General features: G+C 40.7%; 2 protein-coding genes across 3 annotated transcripts; one reads left to right on the top strand and one right to left on the bottom strand.

Annotated features, from left to right (window-relative positions):
- The first annotated feature begins 634 nt into the window (after nt 1–634).
- il17a/f3 (interleukin 17a/f3) lies at nt 635–3391 on the top strand. The gene is made up of 4 exons (XM_038727400.1): nt 635–747; nt 1019–1224; nt 1380–1523; nt 2722–3391. Exons 1-4 carry the CDS (start codon nt 739–741, stop codon nt 2849–2851), a joined length of 489 nt encoding a protein of 162 aa, XP_038583328.1. The 5' UTR covers nt 635–738; the 3' UTR covers nt 2852–3391.
- A 209-nt stretch (nt 3392–3600) lies between these two features.
- On the bottom strand, nt 3601–13924 carry stmn4 (stathmin-like 4). 2 transcript variants are annotated; one of them, XM_038727398.1, is made up of 6 exons: nt 13800–13924; nt 8371–8433; nt 7969–8064; nt 7504–7745; nt 6395–6586; nt 3601–5200 (listed from the first exon to the last, which is right to left on the bottom strand). In XM_038727398.1, exons 2-6 carry the CDS (start codon nt 8381–8383, stop codon nt 5141–5143), a joined length of 603 nt encoding a protein of 200 aa, XP_038583326.1. In that variant the 5' UTR covers nt 8384–8433; nt 13800–13924; the 3' UTR covers nt 3601–5140. The 2 variants fall into 2 exon arrangements, with proteins under 2 accessions (XP_038583326.1, XP_038583327.1); XM_038727399.1 differs by having other exon boundaries at nt 7504–7709; nt 13800–13917.
- Between the last annotated feature and the right edge of the window lie 6311 nt (nt 13925–20235).

The raw sequence follows: 20235 nt of genomic DNA on the forward strand, positions 1-20235 counted from the left end.
TCTAAGGGAGCGATGGAACAAGAAGAAGCAGCCACACTGAGCTGTTAGATGAAGAACCTCCAGCCTCCTCCAACTTCTGAGCGACTACTTTCAGAGTGCCCTGCTGTTCACAGACTTGTGCAGCATGAAATCTGATCACGTTTGCTCACAGAATGATTTTGGCCAATTGACCTCTTTATTAAAAGAACAATAGTTTGTTTTTCTGCCCCCTGTGGAGCCCCTAAGGTCCCTTAAGGTGATATTTTTTATCCTTTGCGAACAAGTTATCATGTTGTAGGAATAAGTTATTATCTAAGATAAAAAAAAAAAATCACCTGTCGGGACTTTAGGGGCTCAGTAGCCACCAGATTTCTGTGAATTATTTACTTTTACCATCAGTAACTAACAGAGTCACCAAATCAGCCAGGACTGAAATCCATACCTTCAACTTACAAAGAGACTTTGAAGAACAGTCTGTTTACCATGCAGATTAAAGACAAAGCACTAAATATAGTTACTGCCATTTGTATTTGAATGACAATGACAATGACAAATTTGCAGACATAGATGACCACGAAGAAATCAGAGCAGCATGTGTATCTTTAAAAACTGTGACAGTCATAGCGGAAATGGATTGCAGATCCAGCACACACCAACACCTTCTGCCTGCATATAAACACAGCAAGAATGTAGACATGAGAAGACCACAGAGAAGCTTTCACAGTTTAAGTTGGGTTCCGCAAGTGGGAAGACACGGTCATGCTGCTGGTGAGTTGGGCTGCTGTGCTCATCTTAAACTCCTGTGATTGATCATGAGATGACTTTTTTAAAGGGTGCATCAGTAAATCAGTACATTTCACATTATGTCTGAAATGTACTGATCTCAGGAATTTGTGGTTGACTGCTTTCCACTTAATCATTAAACTGGAAATCCATCCAAACAAGACATGGCTACAGAGACGATAAAGGATAAAAGTAAATGAAGCATTTTCTTTTGCAGTTTGTTTTTTTCTCCATCCTCCGAATTCTCTGTGTTCAGGTGCTGAGATTTTTGCTGGTGCTGGGCCTGGCCACGCTGTTGGATGCCACCAGGGAAAACCAGGCAGTCTCGGTGAAGTTTAAACAGGGAACCAGACTGAAGGGCAAGACAGTGAGACTGGTCCTGGATCCCTCAGTGCAAACTCAGATCAACAGCATGTCTTCGTCAAACATCCCCAACATGTCTATCTCTCCCTGGACGTACAGGTGAGGTATCACGGGGGGGACCTTTTTCTTTCATTGCTTTATCTACTTGGTGCCACAAACCACCAGTTTGACACATGTTGGGTCATTCAGTTATCTGTTTAGAACTTTTGGAATGCCAATTATAGATGTGTTTTCCCCCAACTGTCCTTCTCCAGAGACACTTGTGAGGCAAATAGGCTGCCTAGGCGGATCTCTGAGGCTCACTGCCTGACCTCTGGTTGTCTGAGTCCGCAGGGTGGAGGAGAAGATGCAGGCCTGGAGGCCAAACCTATCTACTACCAGGTCCTGGTCCTCCACAGGTGAGCCACTGCAGTCTTTCTAAAAACATCTTATTGTGCAGTTACTTCTGCTTTTATTTCTAATACAAGTTACAGTGTTACAATCGATCATATGTGTGTGCTTAAAACGTTTTTTGAGATTGGTCTCCAGTCTACCTAACTCTGAAAGTAAAACGTAATTTAAGATGCATTTTCCCTTCTTCATCTTATAGTTTTCCTTTTAAAAAAAAAAAAACTGCCAGGGTGTGACATGAATCAGTGCAGGCATCAGTCACAGCAGCTTTCATGTGCAGGGGTGGGACAAAGTGCTTTACAGAGGAATAAACATATAGTAAGGAAAAAAGATTTACTATAAAAAAGGGCAAAAGTGCTAACAAGATAAAAAAAACATCGCCATCCAAATGAAGGCTAAGCTTTTTAGAGCCATTATAGGGTGGAACAGGCAGCGCAAAATAGAAAAGTGCTTAGCTTTGATTTAGAAGTGGTCAGAGTCAGGGCTTGTCATGTCATCTGGGAGGTTATTCCTGGCCTGTGTTGCATGATGTTTTGTTCAAACTACTGGGACAGCCAGTAGGCAAGTGCCAGATGACATCCGGCACAAAGCATGTCAGAGGTAGCACAGAGCCACGGGGTGATTTGTAGACAAACGGCAAGATTTTGAAATCAATTCTCTGAGTGACTGGTTGCCATTCAGTGTAAACTAATGGCATATCAGGTTGGGAAACAATTAGGCAGTTATATTTAATGTTGGAGGCAAAGGCACATAAAAAGTTTGTTTTGGGATTTATTCAATGAGTAAGTGTACATTATGAGATGAATTTTTGATAAATCAGTTGGAAAACATCATTTTGATTGTGGCTTGAAGTAGTGGGAATATGAAAACCAAAAGTATTCTTGTGTTTATTATCCAGTGTCATTGAGGTTCTGCACAGCCTCAAGACTTCAAACTGAAATATTCTGGAACACTTTGCGAGACAAAAACCTTGTGACATTGCTGAATTCAGAATGACAACGGGTTTGGCATTTTTAACAGATGTTGGGTTCACTGTATTGAACTTAATGAAAACACACTGATTGAATTTGACTTTTGCTTTTTTCTTTCCTGTCCACTCCTGTCATGTCCACTACAGTCCAATTTTACTTTAATTTACTACTATAATCTCAGAATGACATCATCTGCGTCTATTCAACCCTCACTTATTTCCCCACCCCACTCCAGAGTCCCAAAGCAAAGGCTCAATACCAAAGGAGGGAGGAAGGCTAGGAAGACGTATGACTTCAGACTGGGGACTAAGATGATCTCAGTGGGCTGTACCTGTGTGAGGCCCAGTGTCTTACCACAGCAATAACACACAGAAGATCGGATGTTAGCAGCTCTTTCAGCACACTGCAAATATTTTTTTTTATCACTTTCTAACTTAAACCCGTATTAAGTAATATCTTTAAGTTATAACTGAATCAAATCACTCTGGTTAATGTGAAAGGGCCATTTTTTGTTTGTTGTGACTAAATAGTGCTAGCATTTCCAGGCCTGTGAGCTTACCGCATCAACCAGCCCTGTGTTGTTGTTTTTTTAACAAGCATTCAGCATCCGTACAGTTGTATTTTTAGAATTATAGTTCTTATCTTATTTTGTTCAATTATTCAATTCAACACATTTACTATAAATGAGTTTCTCAGGACAACTGAGCGATAAAATGGATGTTTTTGGGAACATATATTTGTATATGCTATGGTACAATTGTGTTTTTGGGCGTGTATGTTTTTATATTTTGTCTTATTTTATATTTCTTTTGATTTTGATTGATTGATGGTTGTTTTAACTCACATTTCATAACCCTGGTCTTATTTTACTGTAAACAATATCAACATGGTTTATTAAAGTTTTTATCCCAACTTTGATGTGTTGATTTGACAAATTATAATCACTGATGGCGACTCAGATGAGTGGTGGCTGAACAGTAAGAAAATGGATGTGAAACTGAAAAAGTAAGGGGGAGATACCCCCTATTCCCTGTGCTGACTACGCTTTTGTGTGTGTGTGTGTGTGTGTGTGTGTGTGTGTGTGTGTGAGAAGGGACAAGAGCAAGAGCAAAAGTGTGAGTTCAGTCAAGCAGTTTTTACTAACCATGCCAAATACAATCAATCCAGCCTTGAAGATATACAGCGACACACAGTTACAGCAAGTACAAACCCCATGGTATGACTCCCCAGGTACAGTGAAAACATTTTAGACATTTCAATCAAGTCAGTATGACTCAACAACTTGAGCAAGGTTCATCTTTCTGTTTCCTTTGAAAATAAACGGACAATCAGAGCACAGTGACACAAGCCAAAGCAAAGTGAGGCTGCTGGTTGGCCAGGAAACCCCACAAACTGATCCTTTCAAAACCAAATGTGTCCAAATTCTAAACTTTTGTCACCAACTACTATTCTTTCTTGTGATGTTATTGTTATTTATACTGTATAAATTGACTGTCCTTCATTTAAGCCTATGTGCTTTTGAGTTGTGCTTAATGAAATAAGAGTGCAATCAGTGCTCTAAATCTAAGAGACTCAAATGCATGTCACTGATCTACAACTACACTACAGTTAAAGTTACATCAAGAGCCAGAAAGTGGCCGAATAGAGTAGAGCGTCTTCCTGTTTCAAGCTTTTTTTTTTTCTTTGACTCCCCTAGAGCACTGTACAAAAGGCTGATGCTTTGTTTAATATTCATAAACCATATTGTGAGATTCACTGAGTTTAGCGCACGCAGGCGTCCCCAGACAGACCGAACAACCCCAAAAACGGTGCAGCGAAGAATTAGCATGAGAGCGGGAGACCTTGGGAAATCAAGTTTTATTTTTGATTCGGAAACAGCACAAGCTTGCGTGTTATGTCATGTTCATGTTTGTTGACTGGTAAGTAGGCTATACAGTATATCAAAGACTGAAGAAACTTGGGCCTTTTAGCTTTGACTTTAGTGGCTGTGGGCTCTAGGGCTCCTCAACTACACCTGCTGGGTCCACTTCTTCTCACGCACATCACACCTTTCATATTGTTTTACTTGGTACCAATTTAGATCCTCTCCCTACTCCACAGTCTAATTGTAAAGAAACAGAGTCACTGGCTGTGTTGCCGCCAAATTGGTAGCATTTGGTGACAATTTCTGATTCAAAGCATTGCCAACACCAAGTAAACACAGCTCAGTTACCGATGCTTAAAAACCAGGCAGTCAAGTAGGGGTTCCTGCTTTCTGACTGAAGAGACTGCAGAAAAGAGAGAGCTGTGATTTAAATGTTTACCCCCTCCAGCCTTGATGCAGCTTGCATTCACCAAACGTTGTCACTCCTCTTTTTAAAAAAAAATTGTTTAGATGCAAACACCCCCACCCTCCCCACTTTCCTCTAGAAAAAAAGAAAAAGATTTCTTTTTGAATTTCAACATCAAGAGCTGTTGAGCTGTTTGTACAGCTTGTTCAGAATCATTACAGCATACATCAAATATGGAAACACAGCTTTTCCCTGTGTTCAAGTTGCTTCTGAGTTCTTTTTTTCTTTCCTGCATTGTTTTGATTTCCCTTTTTTTTTTTTTTTACCACCTCAAAAAACTCCCAGTCCTGCTTGTTCTCTTTCTTCTTGCCTGGCTCCACTCGTTTACCGGCAGGCTTCCTCCTTCATCTCCTTGTTCTTCCTCACTTCTTCCGCGTGTTTGTCCTGCCAGACAAACACAGAGACATAGCAACATTAGAGTCATTAGCATTCATGAATATATTAGCATTAATGAGGGAGATGCCAGGAGAACAAGGCATCGGCACCGCGACTGTTCATAAAGATTTGAACAGGGGAGTGATACAGAGTGTGGAGTACCAAAAACTCTTTTCCACCTCATATAATATTCATGATTACTAATCTAGCTTGTGAACAATGTTAAAATAGAAATGCAAGCCAAGATCTTGATTCTGAGGGCTCGCCTCATTTGCACTCAAGGAAACATTCAATTTTAGGTCTTAATAAAACAAAGCTGATTACATGAAACGTTAGACATTTTGGAAATTACGCTTATTTACTTTCCTGCGGAGTTAGGTGAGATTAATAACTCTCTCATGTCTGTATGGTAAATATGTAGCTGAAGAGGTAAAAATGAAAATTCACTGTTTTATGTGCTGGACTATTTCTTGGCTGCGACACGTAATCTCCTGGAGTCTCTGCTGGTGGTATGGCAACTGCTTGTGCCAAAGAAATTATGTTTTTTTCTATAGAAAAAAATAAAATGGTGAGCTTTAGATGTGCTGGTAGGCAGATTTCTTACCTTTGGACAAGTTGTTTCCTTCTGGTTCCAGTATTTATGCCAAACTAAGTTAGCTGGCTGCTGGCATACAAATATGACAGTGGTACCAATCTTTTCATGTAACTTTTAGTATGAAAGCGAGTAAGTGGATTTCCCAAATACATTGAACTATTCCTTTAAATTGATGACACACAACTAAAAGAAATGCACAGGATAGTGCAAAGGAAGAATTTGACATTTTGGGAAATTCTTTTACTTGTTTTCTTTCTGAGAGTTGGATGAGAAGATTGATACCACAATCTAGTTTCTGAGCTAATGAAGCTGGAGCTGTTCTTCCATAGATCTCCTGGTAAGTCTAGACTGAAGCCCTTGCTCTTCTGAGGGACTGTCATGTTACATATTAGACAATGAACCTCTTGTATTTTAAAAGCCATCATAATTTGTCCAGTCTTGCATGAAAATAAGACATGTGAAACAACAAAAGTACCTCAGAAATGAAAGGTGCTGGCCAATAATGTTTTTAGTGCATGTAGAGGGTTTTTCTTAAAGTTTGAGAACACTGTAGAACCATTACAAGCTCCCTGTAGAGGTTAGATATAATCATATCAACAGGCTGCTACCTTCTCCTGCAGCCTCTCCAGCATGGCGGCCAGCAAGGCCTCCCTGTTCTCCTTGTTGGCCTCCATCTTCTGTTCAAGCTTTTCCTTGGCGTTCTTGATGAAGTTGTTGTTCTCCTCGAAGGCCTTCTGGATCACCTCACGCTCGTGCTCCCTCTTCTCGGCCAGGTGCTTCAGCAGCTCAGCCTCCTGGCACTACAGGGAGATAGAGAGCACTGAAGGTAAATGGACAGGCACAAACTGCAAATGATAAAGAAGGTTTTAGCTTCAATGTTGGAGAGGCTGAATAGGCATTAGGGCAATATTAACAGAAAATGGTGAGGAATTAACCATTTTTTGAATTACCACACCACAAATGCACACAGTAGGCATGCCTGTATAGCCCTTTAAAGCCCTTGAAAGCATGGGTTCAAATCTTAAGTATAAATATTCATGACTGAAAGCCAATCTGCATCATCAGGACTGTATGGTGTGATTTTTATCAGAATCTGATTCAAATGTGACAAAATTCTGATTGATGCACAGGCAACCCAGTGAAATGGTGCGGAGAGAAAAAAGACAGAAATCGCTGATGTGAAAGAGGCAGAACTGTTTTGACTTTGGCAGAACCCCATTACTCATAGTAAAGAAGCTGATTAACAAAACATTTTAATTTACAACTTATTATTAAAGTAAACATCAGATGTTGCAGATGAACATTCTGTTTCAGGACACATTCATCGGTTCAGCACCGGCTATAATTTCTCTAATCCTTTCTTCCCTCTCACTGCCATCCTCTTTGCTTGATGAATATGAGCCTTTGTGAGTGTGGCCTTGCATGATTGCCCTTGTACTTTCATGTCTTTTCATCTTCCCGCCTTCCTCTCTGCTCGGGTTTCCTCCCTTCCTTTCCATCAACTCCAACACTCCCTCTCCTTTTATCCATTTCCACCCCTTTTTCTCCTGAGCTGATAAATCAAGCTGACCACAAAGAGCTTTGTCAGATGTTTGGCAATGCCTGAATGAGCTACAAATAGCCAGGGTTAGGGTTACGGGTCAGGGTAGGGCCTGTCCAGTTGGGCTTCTTGAGGATGTGATGCTACAAACACCGAGCCTCCGCCCCTTCTCCTCACCTTCCGTCTCTCCTCAGCAGCCTCCAGCTTCTTCTGGATCTCCTCCAGGGACGGGTCACGGCGCTGCGGCATGGAAGTGTTGAGCTCTGGCACGCCGTCAAAGGATGGGGGCTTGAGGATGACCTCGAAGGCCTGGCCTGATGCCCGCTTGTTCAGCTCAATTACCTCCACGTCTTTGATGGCGCACCAGCCAAGGTCCACCGCATCTGTGGTGTTGTGGCCATGTTTAGAGTATTTATTTACTATGAAATTTTAATAAAGGGGGGAAACACACAGTTATACATCAGCAATACCTGATTTTTGGTGCATTGTGTGGTTTGGGGTTTCCCTACATTCTGTCTACATGTGGTTGAACGAATTCCCAAACATCTCAGAATGACTTGTGTGTATATTGGACGTAATGCAGTGGGCCTATAATATGTATAATATGTATAATTGTTAGTGTGAAAGGGATTTATTTTTTACCTTCTGCCTTGTATGTAGGTTTTTCTGGAGTCTGTGGGTTCAGGCAGGCACAGAAGAGAGACACCAGGGGGAGCTCTTTGACCTTCTCTTTGTAGGCTGAGGACACACACACACACACACACACACACACACACACACACACACACACACATTTGTTCTATTAGGCTTGACATTGCCTTGACTCACTAAATGATGAACAAGCATTAAAAGACTGATGATTCTCCTTTTCAGTGGCAGTGACTAGTCATTGTCATTATGTTATAATAATAATAATAATGACAAGATACATGGTTCAGATAATAAAAATGCACCCTTGTTATTATTCCCATAACGGAATCATAATGTACAGTAAAGGAAAGGGGAGCTGTGAGGTGTACGACTTTCTGCTGTGGCTGCATTTACCTGCCAGAGTCATTTTCTCACTGCGTATGTAACTCTCCAGGGATGCTGAAGATCCTTTTCAGTCTGTCAGGGAGAGACATGCGGAGACACAGGGAGAGACAGAGGGGAAGGATTGAATGAAGCAGCTTCAAAGGTCATACAATGAATGTGAGAGGCGGTGGCTATTGAGAGAATTAACGAGGCTGCAGAGCAAGTGTAAGCGCCTCCCATTAAGGTTTTATTCAACCAATGAGAGAACAGTGGGCCAAAATAGATCGTAATTTTTGCCAAGTAGTTTGCCAGTTTGTATACCTCCACTGGCAAATCAAACCAGGGAAGTAAACAAGAAAGAATAAATTAAAAGACATCATAATAATGTTGTAAGATTTTAACCCAAGGTTCTCAACATAGTCCTGTTCACATGCCAACAAAAACAGCCCATCCCTGCTTTCAACAAACAAAGTTGACATGTAAGTGATTTAATGCTCCTTCAGTGCACTCTGTTGTGAATCACTGATCTGTGATGCTATGTCATCTCTTATGTCTGTGATTTCGTGTGTTTCCCAAAATGCAACTGGACAACATTCAGAGAACCGGCTCAATGATCCCCTCCAGATATAAAAACAAAAACTTTATGTCTGGTGTGTTTTTTTCCCCACCAAAAAAAGTTAAATTACCTTGTAAACATTTCTAGACTTTTCTTTTTTCAAAGTTACTACTGCAACCCTAAAGATGTCTCCTACTTTACTGTTTCCAACTTCTTTTTCTGAATATGAATATTAGTAGTTGGTTCATCAAGATAAACAGTTGGTGGTGCCAATTCAGTCAGGCCATTAAAACACTGCAGAAGAAGAGGGCGCAACAAGATGAGGTAATTAAAGGATTAAAGGAAACAATTAACAATAAACATTGCTCTGCACAGATTGGATGTTTTCGTCTGCCACTATTTGTCATCTCTTGGTGGAAGCTTGAGTGACAAATGGCTTCATGTATGTCATGATTTAATGTTCATCATGATGGCTAAGTCTGTTTCCATTGTTGCATTTTGTTTTTTTCTGGGCCATGTTTATATGTTTTAGTTTTTTTTGAAGTTTTTCCACTCAGGATTTTTAATGCACAAATTGAAAGTGTGCATAAAAACAGGGGATTGAAATGCACTTACTGAAAAGTTCTTTGTCACTGTACCGGAGGTTTCAACTTTCCACATTGCACTTGTGCAAGTTGCACACTGGACCATGATAGGCTCCCAAACTACTTGTCACACTGGACACACGTTAAACTCAGATTTAGGGTGAAAAACGTTCCGCCTTTAACAGATGAACGTGAAAACAGCCCCCTAGAGTCAAACCTGACACATGCATCATTCTGCACTGTGCAGCTCAAACATCAAAGTGAAATAATAATAAGCAAAACACATTTTGGTGGTGGTGGTGGAGGGGGTTCTCTTCCCTGGCCTCTGTGTTGCAGTGAATCACAGCTGTTGCACAAGTGGGGGAAGCAGCTTTAAATCTTGAGAGAATCTGAGAAGTTGCAAGAAAAGAAGCGGAAGGTATAAATAACAAAGCGAGGCATCCACCACGACACCGGCCTGTTTCACCACCGCTTCAAACCATTACACAGTGCTGTGCAGCAATATGTGTTGTGATTAAAGCACACATGTCTCTGTGATACTGATGGTGGCCTGTTCATCACCATCAAATGATACTCATTAATGTTTGACTGGGGAGGGAATGAAATGTACAATGAATTCACAGTGACTGAAATGTGCACTAGAGAGAGAGGGAGCAAAAATGCTAACGGTCTCATCAGACCTTCCCCCACCTGCCATCACTCTCTCTCTCTCTGTCTGTCTCCTGTCTGTCTGACGGTCTCATCAACGCTGATTTGATGGACATCTGAGTGATGCTGTAAATCACTCTCTAGTGAAAGTGATGGTCAATCTCCTGTTCCTATTTAGTTCAATGAATAAGTCAATTTAATAAATAATGGACAGAACTTTCTGCATCATTGCTGCTTGGAATTAATCAACAAATACTCAAAGGTCTTGAATACTTGAAAACCTGCTGTCAACTAATTGGAGAATTTTATTATGTGAGAATCCAGGAGTGCCCTGCACAGTTCCTTCTGACCTTTTCACAGCTGAGTGGACACACTAATTAAGTTTGTCTTTCATTTTGGGATCTAGTATTGTAAACACTCATGATGTGGACACACACAAGAATCAGGTGTTAAAGAAAACAAGCTGAGGGGTAATATAGAAGATTAAAAAAAGGCTTGAACTTCATAAAAACATTTTTCCACTACAGGGTGAGAGATGCTAGCGGTTCCTGGTGTCGGCCTAATTTAATGAAACATCTGTGATGGGGACTCCCCAAACGTACCACCTGCTCTCAGCTACCTTTCCTGGTAGCTTTCCCTTCATGTTCTAAGATCTACATACAGTAGGTGATCATAAAAACAGCACATGCATCACTCTTACAGGATTATATAGTGGTAAATGCTGTAGGCTAATCATCCTGCCTAGATTTCAGCCAAACACAGAATCCACTACGTGCAAAAAACAAGCTCTACTCTTTTTATGTATTCTTTATTTGCACTGTTGTCCAACAGATAGTAGTTATGTTTTTTCCTGGGGTTTTATCTTAAATAAATCTGACTGGCAAACAAACAAAACAAACTGGTCAAAGAAAGAAGCTCTTCTGCACAGGATCTCTGCTGGTTGCTTGGCAACTTTACAGTACTAACAAGACTCCAGGAAGAAGCTGTTCCTGGCTGTTCTTTGCCAAGAGAAAGTTACAGCACATGCACAGAATTGTCATTTTTACAGTTTTGTGTGTGCACAGATTAAAGCAGCAGTTGGTAATAATTGATCATAGTATGCAAAACCTTCCATGCCTCTCTCTGCTGCTGCTATCACTCACTAAGCCCCGCCCAGCAAACCCACAAGAAGGAGCCAGCTGCCCTGTGAAACCTCATCCATTACATTTAGCTGACGCTTTTAGCCAAAGCGACTTACAATTGCTATATATGTTAGAGGTCGCACACCTCTGGAGTAACTAGGGATTAAGTGTCTTGCTCAGGGACGCATTGGTGTCTCACAGAGGATTCGAACCCAGGTCTCTCACAACAAAGGCATGTGTCTTATCCACTGCCCCATCACCACCCCATAGGGCTTAATCTTAGCGGTGAGTCTCGCCAAGACCCCGGCCCCTCTCGCTTCGCATCGTCTTCGCAAAGATGCCCCACCAATGCTTCGCGGCCCAGGTTACCCAGAAAAGTAATTCCCCACTGTATGTCATCATGCCTCATTCCCACTCTTCGATGCGAGTGCTGATTTTTCACACAGATTATATGTCTCTTGTGCTACTGTCAGGATATAATGACAGTTTCAGCAAATATGTCATAAAGTTATTTTTTATGAAAGTTACCTATTGACCCTTTAAACAAACAAGACACACATGTTCATTAGTGAGCTTCAGATTGGTTTGGTGTGTGTATTTTTGAACTTTGAAAATCAGGCTAACTTTTCCCCCTTGCTTACTGTCTTTATGCTAAGCTAAGCTAATCGCCTCCTGGCTCTAGCTCCACAGCGCTCCAACAGATCACTATTGGAAACGTAACATGATTTTGTAAGCAGCGACACTACCTGAAAGCCACTGGTAAATGTATCACTATGTGCTACTCCAAAGAGAAAGAGACGTGTACTAATGAGACAACCCATGACACAGTGAAGTCTCTGTCTCATTACAGTGCAGAGCACACACTCACCTGACAGTTTTCCCACTGAGACATACACAGAAGGGCACAATTGCGCACATACTGACACATGAAACATGCATGCACAGATACCTTAACATGCACAGTTGTGTGCACGCACACTAATCAGGCAGCAAATGTACTGCTTTGCTACACTGTTGGCATGCACACATGCACACACACAGCTGCTTCTCATCTTCTGAAACCACCCAGGTTTCAGATCAATGCCCTGCTTCCTGCAGGAGTAAGAGTGCTCCATTTATTATGTGTCAATACAGAGAAAGAAAGAGTGGGAGAGAGAGAGAGCAACTTGTAAAGGTCGTTGTACACACGGAGAACATTTGGGTCATGTTGATGGGAAATTTGCTGACAGTTATATCATAGTGAAGTTTTTTATTATAGTGTTTTATGATATTCATGGTATTTTGTCCTCAAAGATCAATGAAGACACTATAAGACTGCTGATGGTAATATTTCTCATACATAATAATATATAATGGTTTTAAGAAGAACAAATAATTACACATGTTTGCATACTAAAATAAAAAAATTCATAGACAGTGGTTCATCTTATTATGATGCTTGTGTCTACTTTGTCACTCTTTAAATATTGAACCTTAAAAGGAAAGTTCAACATTTTGGGAAATACGCTTATTTATTTTCTTACAGAGAGTTAGATGAAAAGATTGATACTACTCATGTCTTTATGCTAAATATGAAGCTACATCTAGCAGCTGTGCACTGATACCTTCAGTGTTCTAGATGAATCCTGAGTTTCCAAGATCTCAAAGTAAAAAAAGCAGTATTTCCCCTGTTGACTCTGTTTCCATGATCACAGTATTTGATATATACACATGTTCATATTATGATATTATTATACATGAATAACAAACGGAACATTATTAAGATTTCGTTTACATAATTTACTGAACCCCATCTAATGATGTTTACAAACCTCTGATTGTTTCTAGTAATATGCTGAATGTGATTGTTGTTTCTTTTTTGGCGAGCAGTTTTAACAGACTCCACACCAAACTTCTCAGACACCCATCTATATCTTGACATTTTTATGAGTCATTTTGACCAGGTTTTGTTGGTTTTACAGCTTTCACAGAAAATGCTTTTCCTTTTTTCTTTCCCAAAATGTGCACCTAAGAGACAATGCACACACAATAAAAAACCTGGAACATGGCACAGCTAAAGGTGAAATTAAGACAAATTAAGTGAAATTACCCTTTGCAAGCTTCAAAACCAGCTGAAAATGTAAGACAAATAGGAACCTTTGTAAAGTATTTGTCACATTTTTTTTTTCTGTCAAACCTTTCTTTCCTGTGCTGTCTTACATATACACGCTCACACACACCTTTTAGCTACATAAACACATACAGACCCCCTTATTTTCCTCTTCTTATTTCTTTCTTTCCCCCTTTCCAATAGCAGACACAAAGCATATGGAGGATGAATAATAAATGACACCGGTTACACACCATACTGTTTGTGGGTACACCGAGTTCTCTTCCCTTCCTTTTCCTGTCAGCAGGAACCACCGCATCATCACTATCCTTGCCCCATCACACCCCATGCACTCAGTGGCAAACACACACAACCTTCAATTATGCAATAAAACTTAACCTCAAGGCCCCAAAGTGTATAATAAGTGAAATGCAGATGTGTGTTTTGTGATGCAGACTCACCCCCCTCTGTCCCTGTCTTCTCTGCTGCTGATGGTGGACCGGTGACTACGGTTACCCCCGTCTGGCTGCACGGATCCAGGCGCCGGGCAACAGCATCAGCAACAGCATCAATGCTGCCTCCATGACATCACCTTAGAGACGTCTTATTGGTCTGAGACACTGCCAGCATCCAAACCTCCCAGCCAATGAGAGGGGAGAGCAAGGATGGGGGGAGGGCAGTCAGCTCTTTGTGCTGTACTGCAGGGTGGGTGGTAGAAGCACTGTTTTATTATATGGTGCAGTAGTGTGTGTGTCTGTGTGTGTGTTTGTGTTATGCATGGGGGAGATTTGAAGAAGTAATGCGAGAAACTGGTGAAGATTGGTGCTCTCTGTGTGTGTGTGTGTGTGTGTGCGCACCCGCCCGCATCTCAGGAGGGGGCCCAGCTAGGAAGCACGCAGGAGCTTCAATTATTTACATCCTAACTGTAAATATAAGAACAAGTAGAAAACCTTTTGCAGTGTGAAGCACATGCAGTTCATTATACTGAATATTTGTTACTACTGTGGGCTACAAATACTAGTGCTTCTACTACTACTGTACTTTGACAGCCACTTTACAACTACTACCATTATTTCCAATATTAAAAACCCTGTTCATATTTACCACTACAAACATATTATAGTTGCTATTGTGTTTTAAGCTTTTGCTGAACATTGCATTTGGTGGTTTCAGTTTATGATATCAGTGGGATTTGTTTTTAGCTATGGTAACAGTAATAACAATGGTGATGAGGCTGAGGTCAAATTTGATTGTCATATTATACATTTTGTTGTGTATATCCTGGACAACGTTGGATGCATTATTCCTGGAATATTACATACCCCAGGTTTGGTGAAGCACAAAACTGGGACTTTCTTGTGCCAGTTATGTTGTTGCCATTAAAACCACATTCAGGAACAGTGGGATACTACCTGACAATGAAAAAAATGGAACGTCACTGAATCACAGGTGGTATATTGCAATTTATATAACTGGGACATACTTACATTTATTCATTTAGCTGATGCTTTTATCCAAAGAGACTTACAATTGCTATACATGTCAGAGGTCGCACGCCTCTGGAGCAACTAGGGGTTAAATGTCTTGCTCAGGGACACATTGGTGGATGGGTCACAGTGGGGAATTGAAGCCAGGTCTCTCACACCAAAGGCAGACATCTTATCCATTGCACCATCACCACCCCTATACTTAATTTTTGACCAGATGTAACCAGAGGGGCACTGCAGCAGTCAAACTGTCCCTAGTGTAATGTCACTCCTAATCCTACATGCAGTAGAGGTGGCCTTTTTTCATGTTTCCATCTTGGGGAGTCTGTGCACACCCCTGCTGTTATGAACACTTGCTGTTACTCATACTATTATTACTGTAACTGCTGCTGGTGATAGCAACACTACCATTAATATTGGTATGCCACTTGTGATGAATACATTGTTAAGCCATTAAAACAACAATATAAAATGACAAAATGACAGGTAAAAATAACACAAAAAGGTGGGTAGAAGACAAACACTGAAGTAAGGTAAAGTGACATATCTGCTGTTGCCGCCCTGTGATCTTGTATTCAGCTCACACAGCTAACATGATGTCACCACGCTGTCCACAAGCACACGAGATGAAAGAACACTGGAGGAGAGAGAGGGATATGCATGAGGTCACATTAGGGTGTGTCCTGTTGTCACTGTCTCCTCTCCTCTCCTCTCCTCTCCTCTCCTCCTCTCCTCTCCTCTCCAGCCACCCCTGACGGTAAACGCATGTGTGACATTAGACATCACACACATCCTGGAAATGAGATCACCAGAGAGAAAGAGAGAGAGAGAGAGAGAGAGAAAATAAGAGAGGAAGAGGAGAGGAGGGGGGGGTGAGGAAAAGAAGCTTGAGGAAATAAGATCAAACAGATTATTTCAGGGATTCTGGGAGAACGAAGATAAGAGGGACGATATATAAGGAGGGAAGACCAAATGAAACCGCAACACCCATTGGAGAAGTTGGGAGGAGAGGGTGGGTAAAAAAATGCTCTGGGGATGAAGAATTGCACATTTTACAGAACATGAAAGTAGCTGAGTAGTGGGATGAGGAAGAGAAATGGACAAATCAGGTCGCTCTGTCTAGACGGAATACAGCTAAAATCTCTGCAGGCCCACAAAGCTGAGTAAAGAAAAAGGATTTAGAAAGAGAATTATGAAGAAATGTACGGAAAACAGATGCAGATTCGCTGATGGCCTGGTTAGATTGTCTTCCTTATGATCAGATTTGATTTGATTTGATTCCTGTTTATAAAAGAATCACAGATGGTGATGACACTTATACAGCTCTTTAGCATGCTCAACCAAAAGTCATATCCTTGAAGCACTCAAGTGCAGACGCACACATAAACTACACACACACACACACACACACACACACACACACACACACACATGCACACACCCTCCCCACTCTCCTGCACTGCAAGCCCTCGTGTCCTGTAAAAACATAAACAGCTTCAGTAGCTTAGCGGCAGCACCACAGTCCTGATCTAAAGTCTGACATCATCCCCCAGGATCAGGATGAGATCATTCATCTAACTACTGGTCTCACTCACTCTACTCAAAGTAGAGTGAGTGTGTGCGAGTGGATGGACTCAGTGTGTATATGCATGCTTGTGCAGGTGTCCATTGTAGGACAATTAGATTATGGGTAAAATACTCTGCAGAGTGATCTAATTGAAGTTGAGGGGCTTTCACTAGCATTGATTTTGACAGACAAGGTCTGGTATCAAGGGGAAACAAAGCAAGTAGGCTACACCCACTTCTACAGAAAGTGAAGTGTAATCCCTTCCCCTCTGAACTGTAAAAGAGTTTGGCTTGGATAGTGCTTAGGTGAGCAAAAACTGGAATAAATGGTTTAGGTGCAACATCCAGTCTGCATTAATGATACATCAACAGAAAGAAAGAAAAACAATGGTAATGCAAGGCATGATCACAACGTTTTCCTAATTTAAGACAAATTTCAAATTAAAAATACAATAACTTGTCCCACAATGTCTAAGTTTAAAGTTGACTCCCTTAACTGTTCAGACTTCAGCTTGGGCATGTTACACTTGTCAAAGGACAGCCTGTCTGGAACAGTCTGTTGCCATAGGAACAAGGAACTGACACGTACAGCGAGAAAGAAGTCACTGAATGCCAGGAAAAGTGTGTGTCTGCATTTAGGTGTATGCGCACAGTCTTGAGTATGATTGTCGGAAAGCATTTTTTACATTCGCATGTGTGATTATTTATGGGTGACATTGCTGGCTCACTGGTCTGTAGATGATTAACCTGCAGAGGACAGAAAATAGTAGGTTTCAATCTCCAACAGTGTTCAAGTAAGACTTTATACTTGGCATGAAAGAAGAGGTTAATGCAGTGACTTAAATTATTAGCCATATTGTGGTCAAGCTTGAGCTGCTGAAGTTTCAATCTGATTACAACATCCAAGCAGTTATTATTAATAAGCAGTTAAAGTTATTTATTAAAGATGTGAAGACACTGTGAAGAACTCAAAACAGTACAAACACAGTACCTTACCTCACACTTTGAGTGAGAAACAGCTTCTAAATAAAAACATTCAACAAGAACATTCATCATGGCAAACCCTGCTGGCTCAGTGGGAAAACCATATCTTTCACTCTGTAATGTCCAACAGGAGAAAGACATAGGTAGGTATAGACTGGGTACAGTGTATGTTGTAACCAATGGATACACAGATCACTCTTAGCTGAGATCAGTAACCAGTCCCAGTAGTCCGATACTACTGACCTGCCCTTTGGTGATGGCTCCTCTTCCCACACGCTTCCAATATATCCGATATCTGCACTAGTAAATATTCCTGTGTGTCTGCCTCTTTCTTTTGTTTCCACTTTGTCTCCACTTGCAAACAAAATCCTCTGGGTACAGGGAGTCTTAAGGTCATTAAGATTAACATATTTTCTAATATGTGTGTGTGTGCTGTGACGGTTTTATTGGATTGTTTTTCTCTTTATGCAGTGCACATGCTAAACATGGGGCAATGTGTGTATGTGTGTGTGTATAGGTACACAAAGACACATGTCCCAGTGCAGACGGGGTCAGAGGTGTAAAACGAGAGCTTTCCTGTGATGGGGCGGTATGACACTTATGACTCTCCTATGTGACGATGATGTACACTTGCCCACCGGCAGGTGACTGATGAAGAAAGAATGACATAAGGTGCTGCTCATTTTGTGGTTTTCATTGAGCGTAATAAACATCTACCTGCCTGGCTAATGATGCTGCTGTGTCTACAAATGATTATCATGTGGCGAGCAAGAAGAGACAGTGTAGATTTCACAGTGTTCAGAGAATGAAGGTGTAACTGTCTGAACTGATTCTCATGGCATGTGTCTGCGTGGGGGAGAGAGGGACAGAAAGACTCAAAGAAAGAAGGAATGCTTTTGAATTAATTATCTTCAGAGAGTTTGTTAAAGCAGGATATCTCATTAGAGTGAAGTAAATGCTGTACTAGATATGACTTCAAAGCCATACAATCATAAAAAAAAGTAATGAAATTAATGTAGTCTCTATGTTAACATTTGTGTGTGGTTGCAGTTTTGATCTGTTAGTTTGTTGTGCACAGATCCATTTCACTTTTTAAGTCTATAAAAGGTGCTCGGTGCAGCGTCAAGCTGCTAAAATTTATTGATTCATTTTTATATTTACCACAAAATATAGCCAATGATTTTTTATTTCATGATTTGTTTATTTATTATTGAGCTCTAGTATCACTATGGGTAGATTTTAAATTTACTACATTTGTACAGAAGTTACTAACTGTTGAGTATAGAGTAACACGGCTGCTACTCGAGTTTGTACTCTATCCACCTGTGTTTCTAAACACATAAAGCACTGTGGCCGCAGTGCTCTGTCACCCTCTGGTGCCTGTAAAATGGATGACTCCATTTTCCACCATCCATCGCTTACTTCACTATAGATGCAATGTTCTAAACTTCCCCACTGCAGTTACAGCATCCACTGTTTCCAAAGATTCCCTGATGTAATAGTGATAACCCACAAAGACAGCATCATTACAGACATATTGAACAGGAATGTGCCTCAAATGTAGTAGTAGCCTATTCAGTAACAAGCTGCTGTGTGAGCAAGAGCGTTTGATTATAATGATCTAATACTTTAATATCAGTTTGGTTATCAAGTTATCATTTATCAAGTTAAATGTTATGTCAAATGTGTTGAAGCATTTTGAATTCACTGAAAACTATTAAATTAAATCCAACGAACACAATGGATTGTGTTTAAATGTCTTTTTTTTAACCCTGTATGTTATTATTCAATGTTAAAAATCCGACATATTCAGCTTTCTCCAGGTGCTTTTGATTTATCATAAGGGAAAAAAAACTCAAATCAAATACTTGGACATGCCTACAAGTTGTCGTGCTTTATAGAGCTGTTTTCACTTTAAAATAGTTGTGGACAGCATAGAGTATGTCAGGGCTGACCCACTCACTGCACCATCAGTTAACCATCACATCCATATGGACGCCATACGGATTCAGGCTCTCTGATGTATTCACGAATACAGCAGAGAGCAGAGCAGGTTAAATCTATTTATATCCCTTACCAGATGTAGCCGAAGTCTTAAAATGCACCATGTGAATATATGTTCTTAAATGAGAAAAACACTTTCACTTTAAATTGTTGCACTATATTATGGCACAACAGAAACAAACAAACAATATGCACAATTCAAAGCCACAAAACGACTGTATTTTTAACACAAACTTGCCATGGATTTGGGTTGGTTGGGTGTGTTTTGTATTTATTTTCTGTGTTCATTCCCTGCCCTTGTGTTTGCTGTTCTCTGTGTTTTGTGATTTGTTTTGTTCATCATGATTCCTTGTACGTTTGAGTTTTACTAGTGCTCTGGTCTTGTTTCACTGTCTGTGTTCTTTGCTTTGGTAGGTTTTGTAAGTAAGGCACTAAAGTCATCTGTGTTTTGTTTTATTTTTTGATTTCATGCCTTCTGTATTATGTGAGCTTTACTTCCTGTTTTAGTTTGTAGTTTTGTCTGCCTCACGTGTCATTGTCTCTCTTTGCTTCCTGTGTTGGCTTCTCTGATTGTCTAGTGGGTTCACCTGTGTGTAATTATGTTCTCGCCCTCCTGTTGTATATAAGTGGTTTGCCCCTTCTCTCTTTGCCAGTTCATTGTTGAGTGTGTCTTGTGCCGCCTGTGTTTTGTGGATTCACAATGGATTATTCACCTGTTGTGTTTTGTACAGTGGCCCTGAAGTAGTGATGGGCTAATGAAGCTTTTGTGAAGCACCGAACCACCAGAGCCAATCGCTTCGAAAATGGGTTCATTACTCGCAGCTTCAGTTACAGTGACCTCTCTTGGCGAAGTTCA

This window comes from Micropterus salmoides, unplaced genomic scaffold, assembly GCF_014851395.1.
Source record: "Micropterus salmoides isolate LMB-PRFRI ecotype aquatic unplaced genomic scaffold, ASM1485139v1 Ms_hic_scaffold_18, whole genome shotgun sequence".
NCBI lineage: Eukaryota > Metazoa > Chordata > Actinopteri > Centrarchiformes > Centrarchidae > Micropterus > Micropterus salmoides.